Genomic DNA, 12,016 nt, shown 5'->3' with positions numbered 1-12,016 from the left:
GCTTATAACAAACAATGCCCATGTAGGTCCAAGTCGTATAGACCCCAATATAACGACTATATTCGCTATTTTTAAGATTTTAACAGAATTTTTAACTGATTTTATTTATTTATTTTTTTATTTATTTATTTTTTTTTTTTTTTTTTGAAAATTGCCAAATACGTTCCATATGTTGAAAGGTATTCAAAGTTCGGCCCGGCCGAAATTACAGCTTTTTTACTTGTTTAGTTTAAAGCTGGGAATACATAAAGCGCTTATTTGGCTGGCTTAAGTCATCGGCTGGCTTCTTCGGAAATGAACAAAGGAGCCTAGGGTCAAAATCGAACTAAGTCAACCTAAAACTCCTTTGTTCCTCTACGAAGAAGCCAGCCGATGACTTAAGCCAGCCAGATAAGCGCTTTATGTATTTCCAGCTTAACTTAGTTCAATTTTGGCCCGTAATTTATTCTTGTTACCCTACTCTCCTTTGCTCTTTTACAAAGAAGCCGGCCAAAAAACCCATCAATGTATAGGCTTCAATAAATTGTTATACCCTCAGCGATATGGCTAGAGATGGTATATATCATTTGATACGGTCAAAACGTGCCTAGTCTAAATAACGGTTTTAAACCCTAGGTCACTTTAGACCAAATCTGTTTCAGGACATTTGGAGTCGATCTAGCGATGTCCGTCCATTCGTCTGCCTGTCTGGCTGGTGCGCACGATAACTCTCGAAGGGAGTATCCGATTTGGTCCAAAAATGGTACATGGTAATATTTTTTTCAAACTTAGATCGAGTTCGGAGATGACCAATATCGGTACACTCCTTATGGTACCTACCCCACAAAAAGTCGAATTTTTCAAAAAAAAAAAATATTTTCTGCACAGAAAGAGAAACGATAATCCGAGTTTGTTCCAACTTGGAAATCCTAATATTTGCGTCAGTGCTAGGTCAGGTGCGAATATGAACAATATCAGTCCACTCCATCAAGTACCTCCCCCACAAAAAGTCAAAATTTTGAATAATTAGAACTCCTATAAAATGTGATATAACAGTCCAAATGTCTTCAAATTTCACACATCCCAATATTTTTATTAACCCAAGGTCTAGAGTGAGGATGGAATATATCGGTCCACTCCTTCTTCGCATAAGATTAGATATAAATTCGGTATTTCTAAGATTTTTAAAGAGTTTTTAACGGATTTTATTGGTTTTTTTTTGCCAAATTCGTTCCAAATGATGGAGGGTATTCAAAGTTCGGCCCGGCCGAACTTACCGCTTTTTTACTTGTTAAAAATTTGACCCTTTATTGAGTAGGTTCCAAAGAAATTGGTCAATATTATCCATTTCGTATCGAACCTAAATAATTGTGATGTAGATATTGCGACGTGCCAGACGTGGACTATGTTGGTTACTTCCTCAAAAAATATTGGAGAATTTTTAAAAATTTTAAAATGTGCGTGAGGTGCCAGATAAAGCCGACCGAAGTATTCCATGAAAATGGTAAGTGGTATTACGGTAAATACGACAACATGAACCTGCATAGATAACTATCGTCATAAGCCAAAAAATATTCAAATGCGAAACTTAGAAAAAAATTGGTGAATAATCTAGCTAAAGTCATCAAAATACCGAATATCGGGAGGTACCGTTATATGGGGGCCATACGATCTGCACAGACAATCTCAAGTCATAGTCCGTAGAGCCCATTACGAACATCAAATACCAAATTTGAAACAATTCCGGTGAATAATGTCGCTAAAATCATCAAAATACCAGGTATCGAGAGGTACCGTTATATGGGGGGCTATACGAACACGTGACACCTGCACAGACAATCTCCTGTCATAGGCTGTAGCGTCCATTACGAACACCAAATACCAAATTTGAAAGAATTTTGATGAATATTGTCGCTAAAATCATCAAAATACCGAATATCGGGTGGTACCGTTATATGAGGGCTATATGAAAACGTGGACCTACATTGCCCATTTTCAATACCAAAAGTCCTGCAGACATAATATAGATTTGAGTAAAATTTTATCAATCTACTACAATTCGTTCGAAAGCTAGAGTGATTTCCACAGAGGGATAGACGGACGGACGTCACTAAATCGACATAGAATTTTATGATGATCAAAAATATTCATATTTCGAGGTGTTATAAATGGAATGACAAACTTAATATACCCTCCATACTATGGTGGAGGGTATAAAAAATCATAACAAAAGTAAAAATGTAATGAAATAAGCGAACATAGGTTGAGGGTACACATCTGTCGGCGACGGGTATTTTTAAACATGTTTTTCGAATTTTATTGACAATTCATATTTTTTTGAAAATAAACTGACACTTCTATTACTTGTAACAAAGCGTCAGCACATGCAGTGACCATGTAAATTTAACTCTAACACGATATGTAAACTAGCCTTTGCTGGCACCATGGTAGAAGAATATAGGTAGACGCATCGACACAGCTGCTGGGACAATGAACTGTCAAACCAATTTTTGAACTTGAAAATGTTGAATGAAACATTATTTAAATTTGTAAAAATTATTGAAAAACGCGAATTATAATAACCTCCGAATGTCGTCGTATAAGAAAACTTATAAAAATCTACTTATATTTGAAAAGACATTTAAAATATTTTGACATATCAATGTTCCCAAGCGTTGATGCATATAACTGTAATATTCTGCCATGTGGCATTTTTTTCCTTCATTTTTGGAAAGGTATAACAATGAGAACTCAATAATGTGAACTTTATACTTCACTTTTCCTAAAGTAAGGGATAACAAAAGCGGACTATAAAGGAAAGATATAGGAACGGGCCTATGACCGGCAAATTAAATTACACAACCTTTAAATAAACAATTTATGTACACTTTTTTTACATTCGCCTTTTTAGATTATATATTCGCGACATTGATGCCATAATGGAATACACACAAAAATTCTCGCCAATTTCACCAAAAATAGAAGGTCGTATTGTAATGGTATAACCGATGTTGGAGGAAAAATCACCAGAGAATCTCAAATATTTTTTTTCACAAATTTAGATAATAAAATCATTTTTTTTAATAAACTATAGCTAATTGTGTTTTATTTCGTGAAAGTAGAAACCATAAAACATTTGACTTATTTAGCGTATTACAAGTGGCAACTCTTTTTTAGTAGTTGAGTTGAAGTTTTTAGAAAAATTGTTTATTCGTCTGTTCTGTAAAATGTTCGCCTTTGACAACATTCAAACATGGCTGACGTTCCATGTCATTTTACAAATCAGACGTCATATGTGTTCCTCATTATTCTGTTGTAGTGTTAACACATTGAAAATTAAATTCTACTGTGTAAACACATTCAAAATTAAATTTTCTCCAGATTCGGAAGTTCTCAAACTGTTACCGCAATGGAAAAATGTCATAGAAACACAAGGCAGTGTAAAAATCGGGGAAACTAAAATCGATTTACAAAGTCACGAGTGCGGTTACAAAGAGTGTAGCATGGGAAATTTTTATACGGATGCCATCCTACATAAGGTAAATGAGATATATAATTATTTTAAATTTCAATGGCTTGTATTTTTAAGTTTTCTTTTTTTTTTTTTTTTTTTTTTGTTTGATATCAGATGATGCAGTTGGTACCCTATACAATGAACGATTGGACGAATGTCTCAATTTCTTTGGTAGCAGCTGGTGAACTATATATCGATTGGGCCAAAGGAGGTGAGTAAATAAAATACCCAATAAGAATCTTATAGTCTAAAGTACCTTTAAGAATATGCCGTATGCTTAAACTGGGTTCACATGTGGTAATTGTTGTTGTTTTAAGTAGAGTACACACCATGGTAGAAGAATATAGGTAGACGCGTCGACACAGCTGCTGGGACAATGAACTGTCAAACCGATTTTGGAATTGAAAATCTTGAATGAAAAATTATTGAAATTTGAAAAAATTGTTGAAAAATGTTTAATATAACAACCTCCAATTGTCGTCGTATGAAAACATTTAAAATCTACTTCTTTTTGATAAAACATTTAAACGTTTTTGACATACCAATGTTTCCAAGTGTTGATGCATCTACCCATATTTTTCTACCATGGTCTAAAGAATATTCCTTATGCTTAAACTGGGTTCACAAGCCGTAATTGTAGTTGCTGTTTTAAGTAGAGTGCACACTGTTGATTATGTTGTATGAATGGTGCTCTACGGTATTTTGGCCCATTCCCGGCGAAGCTCTTGCTTCAGGTGATCGACACTTTGGTATTTTTTAGTGCCAACCTTGCTTTTCAAAATAACCCAGACACAATAGTCCAACGGATTTGGTATCTGGAGATTTTGGTGACCATTGTGCGCTGGAAATGAAGCGAGGAACCTCATTTTGGGTGACGCGTGCTGAGTGCGATTGTGGAATGTCCAAAATGTTTGCATACCCAAGGCTTTAATACACCCTCCAGATTATTTTCGCGATAATATTCGGCATTTATTTTGATGCCACGGATGATTTATACAAGCTGAGACCGACCATTGACTGTCATGGCGTCCCACACTAGCGCCATGGCCGGCGCTTAAGTTTTGGTGGCCAACCAAAGGTACACATTTTTAGCTGACCTCTTTGGCACGTAAACACGATCATTTTGTTTGTTTACAAACTGCTGGGCAACCAATGTTTTCCATCGCAGAAAACCAAATTCGGCAGTTCAGCACTTTCGGCCTATTTTCTTTCTGTTGCGGTGTAAGTTCTTGTATTCTTTGGAATTTCAATGGCTTTACCCCGAGCTCATTTTCAATATTTGCCGAATGGAATATTGCGATATGTTCAGCTCACGGGCCATTTTTCGGTCACTGCGAGGCAGGTTTCGATCTAGTCGCTTCTTTACTTTTCGAACCATTTCTGCTGATGTTGCTGTTTTCTTCCGTCCACTTCCTTGACGTCGGGCTACGCTACCAGTATCATGGGCGAGACACAAAAGATTTATTTACATTTAAATTCTGGAGTGCTCTAACGATAGCCACTTGTGGTTTTCCAGCCAAATATAAAGAAATCACACTATCACGCTTGAATTCCATCACGCATAAGGCTGGAAATACATAAAGCGCATATTTGGCTGGCTTAAGTCATCGGCTGACTTCTTCGTAGATGAACAAAGAGTTTTAGGTTGACCTAGTTCGATTTTGGCCCTAGGCTCCTTTGTTAATTTCCGAAGAAGCCAGCCGATGACTTAACCCAGCCAAAAAAGCGCTTTATGTATTCCCAGCTTAACTTTTTTTTTGGAAAATTCTCACTAAAATGCTTTTGTACGCTTGTAAACAATATAATGAGCTGTTACTGGAATAATTTTAACAGCTGTCGGGCGAGTGGCTTAGAAATGACAGCAGTATGAAGTTGGTTGCAGTTTTTCATCTCACCATATTGAAAAGCGTAACATATTTTGCCGCGTGTGAACCCAATATAATTCTGATATGTTCCCATGGCGACATTATGAGCTCCATCTGAGCTAAATCGGCTTTAAGGCACTCAAACTTCATAATGATGAGAATACATAAGGGTGGAAATACACAAAGAGCATATTTGGCTGGCTTATGTCATCGGCTGGCTTCTTCGTAGATGAACAAAGGAGTTTTAGGTTGACTTAGTTTGATGTTGGCCCTAGGCTCCTTTGCTCATTTCCGAAGAAGCCAGCCGATGACTTAAGCCAGCCAGATAAGCGCGTTATGTATTCCAACCTTAAAAAGCCTTTTTGACTGGTCAAATTCATCGGCTGGCTTCTTTGGAAAAGAAGAAAGGAGCGTAAGGTCGTAATCAAACCAAGTCAACCTCTACGAAGAATACAGCCGATGACTTAAGCCAGTCAAAAGCGTTTTTAATGTATTCTCACCTTAAGTTGATAGATTTTATAAGGCAATTCTAATGAGTTTTTGCCCGTTATTTTTGAAGGCTTACAAATATTACCACGTGTGAATCCCCATAAATATGATATGTTCCTACAACAATAATATGCCATCGAATTGTAGCGTTTTATACATTTTTCTTTTTCCTTCAGATATCACATATGGCCAGGTATATTCTATGGCACCCTATGAAGCTCCACTAGTCGCCTTCGATTTACAAGGCCTACACTTACGGGCAGCTCTTGAGAAAAGCGTTTCCCGCTTTGATAACAACAAGTACAATAGTAGCACATCTTTTCTACAAGTTTCCGGTTTAAAAATCACCTACAATCTTCGAAATCCCGTCAATGAACGTGTAATCGAAGTTAAGGTTCGCTGTGCTGCGTGTAAAGTACCAAAGTATGAAGAGCTGCAGGACGATGTTATATATAGAATAATAGCAACGCGTTATGTGGCTACTGGTGGTTATGGGTTTTCGATTTTCGAAGAATATGGTCAGAGGGCAGTGTGAGTAGTATTTATGACGCAAAAGTAGGTAGAGTAAAAATTTAAATTTAAAATTTTATGTTTTAGGGAATATGCAACAGAATTTGAGTCTTTGATGGAGTATGTGGAGAAATTTTCTCCTCTGTATAATGGACTGGAAGATCGCATAACCCTACTTTAAAAATGAGATGTTTTTAATAAATTTACCAAATAATTGATTTGAAGGTGTATTCAAAATATGAGAACCAAAAATTATTTGATGTCATTCCAGAAAATTAAACAATTTTTCGCTTATTATGTCGTGATACTCGATAGAAATAAAGAACTAATTTGAATATTAGACCAAAGTGCAGGCAAATAGTCTCACTTAAAAAGCTTGGCATTGGTTTTTAATGGGTAAGTCATCGGCTGGCTTCTTCGTAGATGAACAAAGGAGTTTTAGGTTGACTTAGTTCGACTTTGGCCCCAGGCTCTTTTGTTCATTTCCAAGAAAGCCAGACAAATAAGCGCTTTATGTATTCCCACCCTGAAGGTGAGGGTAGCAGCTGCGTAAATTTATGTCAAATTATAAAGGGAAACGACGTCAGAATTCGTATGCGGCTCTGGTACCCCTTAATGATATGTCACAAAATATGCCATGCGAAGACATCAATCTGTTTATTTACTTAAACCAGAACTTTTATTTTTGATTTTCGACCAATTTATTTATTACTGGTTTTTATCGGGCTTTTTTGGTCGGATTATTTTACAATGAAAATAAGATTCTGAACAACAAAATATAAACACTTTTTTGTTATACAAGGTGAGATGAAAAAACTGCAACCAACTTCAGACTGCTGTCATTTCTAAGCCACTCGTCCCACAGCTGTTAAAATTATTCCAGTGACAGCTCATTATATTGTTTACAAGCCTACAAAAGCATTTTTGGTGAGAATTTTCCAGAAAAAAAAGTTATTCGTGATGGAATTTAATCGTGATTGTGTGATTTTTTTTATATTTGGCTGGAAATCCACAAGTGGCTATCGTTAGATCACTCCAGCATTTAAATGTGAATAAAGCTTTTGTATCTCGTACCGTCGCCCGAGGTCAAGGAAGTGGACGTAAGAAAACAGCAACATCAGCAGAAATGGTTCGAAATGTAAAAAAGCGACTTGATCTAAACCCGCATCGTAGTGTCCGAAAAATGGTTCGCGAGTTGAACATATCGCAATATTCCATTCGGCAAATATTGAAAAATGATTGAAATGAGCCATTGAAATTCCAAAAAGTGCAAGAACTTACACCGCAACAGAAAGACAATAGACTCCAGAGAGCGAAAGTGGTGAACTGCCGAATTTGGGTTTTCCGATGAGAAAACATTCGTTGTCCAGCAGTTTGTAAATAGACAAAATGATCGTGTTTACTTGCCAAAGAGGACAGCACCTTCAATGTGCACCTTCGGTTGGCCACCAGAACTCAAGCGTCAGTCATGGTGAAGATGTGGGCCGCCATAACAGCCGATGGTCGCTCTCCGCGCGTACTAATCGACCGTGACATCAGAATAAATGCCAAATATTAATGCGAAAATATTCTGAAGAGTGTATTAAAGCCCTGGGCACGCACATATTTTGGACGCAGACCTTGGACATTTCAACAGGACTCAGCACGCGCCACCCAAGAATGGTTACAAAATGAGGTTCCTCGCTTCATTTCCAGCGCTCAATGGCCACCGAAATCTCCGGATACCAATCCGTTGGACTATTGTGTCTGGAGTATTTTGGAAAGCCAGGTTGGCATTAAAAAATAGCAAAGCGTCGATCATCTCAAGCAAGCGCTTCGCCGGGAATGGATTAAAATACCGCAGAGCAACATACGGGCAACGTGTGACGGTTTCTTTGGCCGTTTGAAGGCCATAATTTGTGCCAGAGGTGATCAATTCGAACAAATCTAAACTTATTCTAAAATTTGATGCTATTTCCGACATTTCTTGCTTTTATTCAATAAAATTCAGAAAAAAATTAAAAATTATGGCGTTTGACTTTGTTGCAGGTTTTTATCTCAACCTACATGTTCCTTAAGTACTACTGAATCTAAGCTAACTTAACCAAATCGCAGCCACACAATTATTCTTATCTATTCTAATATTGAATGTAGAACATTGCTGGACCTCTTGTCATTCCATTCTAAAATTTGATGCTATTTCCGACATTTTTTGCTTTCATTCAATAAAATTAAAAAAAATGCAAAAACTATGGCGTTTGACTTTGCTGCAGTTTTTTTTTTTATCTCACCCTATATATTATACAACAGTTTTGCTCTATTCCAGAATCTAACAGTTTTGCAATTTTTTCCGATATCGTAAAGAGAAAATCGGTTATCGTAGTAAAACAATATACTTTCTTGCAGTTCTGCAATAGAGCATTTATTTGTTACAATTTTAAGCTTATGTTTCTATTTTTTCTTGCCCTTTATTTCTTTGCAAAGATGTCTTGATCCAGGAAGCTTTAGAACCCTGGCGTAAAGAACTACAAGGTTACAGTGATCGAGTTGTAGGAACATCTCGAGTATATTTGCAACAAAAGGAATGCGCCTCCGGAGAATGTAATCTGGGCAATTTCTACACAGATGCAATGTTACATGCCGTAAGATTTATAATAAATTTGTGTTTATATGTTGTGCTTGTTCTAAAATCCAGACTTAAATTTTGTCATAACATTGGTGGAAGATATGTACTTGCGTTTAATCACGGCACAATAGTCAGGAGGTTTCAAACATATTTATTAATTTGTGAACCAAATTCTAACCGGCGTCAAAATTTCACTAAAGGGTCTATAAGACGAAATGTTTTTTTACGTGTGTAATGTCAAATTTTGCATATGTAGCAGTTACATATATCGGGTAATACATGGATGACATTTCAGTTATTCTTTAGTACTTTTTCGATCACAGCGAGCCCTATGTTTATCGAAAAAATGTAATTTAATTGAAAGTGTGGTTGTTTGCTGTGTAAATATTTATAAAAATTAATTTATAAAATATTAAAATTTATTATAAAAAACAATATTATCCCAATGTAATCAAAGGAAATGAAAAAAAAAATGCAAATGTCTGATAGCAAAAATTTGGTATGTTGCAGAAACTGCCAGAATCTACTAGTTTTGCAATTTTCTTCGATATCATAAATGGAAAATCAGTCAAGGTAGTAATAACTTTTACATTCTTGTAGTTCTGGAACAGACCAATTATGAGTCACGTGTAAGATGGCAATTTTGAAATACAGGGTGAGATAAAAAAAAACTGCAACAAAGTCAAACGTCATAATTTTTACATTTTTTTAAATTTGATTGAATGAAAGCACAAATTGTCGGAGATAACATCAGATTTGTTCGAATTGGTCACCTTTGGCACGAATTATGGAATTCAAACGGCCAATGAAACCGTCACACGCTGCCCGAATGTTGCTCTGCGGTATTTTGGGCTATTTTCGGTAAAGCGCTTGCTTGAAGTGATCGACACTTTGGTATTTTTTAGTGCCAACCTTGCTTTCCAAAATACTCAAGACAGAGATTTTGGTGGCCATTGTGCGCTGGAAATAAAGCGAGGAACCTCATTTTGTAAGCATTCTTGGGTGGCGCGTGCTGAGTGCGATGAGCGATGGTGCTGAGTCCTGTTGGAATGTCCAAGGTCTGTGGCAAAAAGGTTTGCGTGCCCAAGGCTTTAATACACCCTCCAGAATATTTTCGCGATAATATTCGGCTTATATTCAGATGCCACGGTCGACAAATACAAGTGGAGAGCAACCGTCGGCTTTTATGGCGGCCCACACCATCACCATGGCCGGCGTTTGAGTTCAACCGAAACTACACATTTTCACCTGACCTCTTTGGAAAGTAAACACGATCATTTTGTTTGATGGACAACGAATGTTTTCTCATTGGAGAAAATGAAATTCGGCATTTCAGCACTTTTGGGCCAAGCGAAACAACTCTTTACCTCTTTTTAGTCTATTTTCTTTCTCTTGCGGTGTAAGTTCTTGCACTTTTTCGAATTTCAATGGCTTTACCCCGATCTCATTTTTCAATATTTGCCGAATGGGTTATTGCGATATGTTCAGTTCACGAACCATTTTTCGGCCTTTGCATCGCGGGTTTTGCTGCTGATGTTGCTTTTTTCTTTAGTCCACTTCCTTGACGTGTCGGGCTACGCTACCAGTATCACGGTAACCAGCGAAGGTACGAGACACAAAAGATTTGTTCATATTTAAATACTGGAGTGCTCGCTCTGACAATAGCCACTTGTGGTTTCCCAGCCAAATATAAAGAAATCACACTATCACGCTTGAATTCCATCACGAAAAATTTTTTTCTGAAAAATTCTCACCAAAATGCTTTTGTACGCTTGTAAACAATATAATCAGCTGTCACTAGAATAATTTTAACAGCTGTCGGACAGGTGGCTTAGAAATGACAGCAGTCTAAAGTTTGTTGCAGTTTTTTTCATCTCACTTTATAACAAAAAAGTGTTTTTAATTTGTTCTTCAAAATCTTATTTTCATTTTAAAATAATCCGACCAAATAAGCCCGATAAAAACCAGTAATAAATAAATTTTCATTTAACATTTTCCATTCCAAAATTGTTTTGACAACAGCTGTGTCGATGCGTCTACCTAAATTCTTCTACCATGGCCTTATAATCGGAGTTTTTTAAAACAATTTTTACAAATTTGAGTAATTTTTTATTCCAAAATTGGTTTGACAGTTCATAGTCCAAGCAGCTGTGTCGAAGCGTCTACCTATATTCGTCTACCATGGATTAAATGCATCAACGCTTGGGAGCATTGATATGTCAACAAAATTTAAATGTTTTTTCAAATATAAGTAGATTTTTGTATGTTTTATTATACTACGTCATTCGGAGGCTATTATAATTCACGTTTTTCAACAATTTTTACAAATATAAATAATTTTTCATTCAACATTTTCAATTCCAAAATTGGTTTGACAGTTCATTATCCAAGCAGCTGTGTCGATGCGACTACCTGTATTTTTCTACCATGGTTATTACATATCATAATAAGCAGTGATCACACGTTGTAATATATCCGTTTGGTTAACGTTACTAATGATTAAATCATAAATAGTTCCTAGGTGAACAGCAGTATGAAAGCACAAATTGGAGTAATATTACAATAGCATTAACTACTCAAGGCAATTTTCGGGTTCCCCTTCCACCGGGCAGTAAGTAGCTTTAAAGTCTGTCAAATTAAATAGAATCATTCAAAGATTTAAAAACATCCCACTTTTCAGATCTTACCTACAATCATCTATTCACCATGTGTCCCTGGGATAATGCTCTCTATGCTGTCACTCTCCAAGGTTCAATTATACGTGCATTGTTAGAAGATTCCATAGCACCTTTTAGTGCAAGTAAAAAATATTCATCGAGATTTTTGCAAATATCCGGTTTAAAAGTACGGTATAACACGACACAGCCGGTGGGTCGGAGAATACAAGACTTGAAAGTTTTTTGTACAGATTGCGATGTTCCGAAGTATGTGGAATTTGATGAGCAGAATTATTATCGCGTGGTGGTGATGGAATATTTAGCTAATGGTAAAAATGGCTTTCATCTTATTAGCGACAATGCCAGAGACATAAGGTCAGTGGATTTGAAGCATTTT

At 36.5% G+C, this 12,016-nt stretch overlaps 1 protein-coding gene across 5 annotated transcripts in view; it reads left to right on the top strand.

Moving 5' to 3' along the window:
• LOC101888888 (apyrase) overlaps positions 1-12,016 on the top strand; it is a 33,608-nt gene that overhangs the window by 14,774 nt on the left and 6,818 nt on the right. Inside the window, exons 5-8 of one of the 5 annotated variants that reach the window (XM_011294514.3) lie at positions 3,361-3,518; positions 3,608-3,704; positions 6,024-6,378; positions 6,445-6,732. The exons of 1 other annotated variant lie outside the window; for it this stretch is intronic. In XM_011294514.3, the coding sequence (XP_011292816.2) occupies positions 3,361-3,518; positions 3,608-3,704; positions 6,024-6,378; positions 6,445-6,538 (704 nt within the window). In that variant the 3' untranslated portion in view covers positions 6,539-6,732. Of the gene's footprint in view, positions 1-2,890; positions 3,042-3,360; positions 3,519-3,607; positions 3,705-6,023; positions 6,379-6,444; positions 6,733-8,820; positions 8,979-11,476; positions 11,574-11,642; positions 11,995-12,016 lie in introns of those variants that run through there. 3 more of the 5 variants (XM_011294516.3, XM_020036996.2, XM_011294515.3) reach the window with 3 other exon arrangements.

The sequence above is a fragment of the Musca domestica genome, unplaced genomic scaffold (genome assembly GCF_030504385.1).
Source record: "Musca domestica strain aabys unplaced genomic scaffold, Musca_domestica.polishedcontigs.V.1.1 13, whole genome shotgun sequence".
Classification (NCBI taxonomy): Eukaryota; Metazoa; Arthropoda; class Insecta; order Diptera; family Muscidae; genus Musca; species Musca domestica.
Note: the sequence above shows the minus strand (reverse complement) of the source record. Positions and strands in the feature narration are given on the sequence as shown.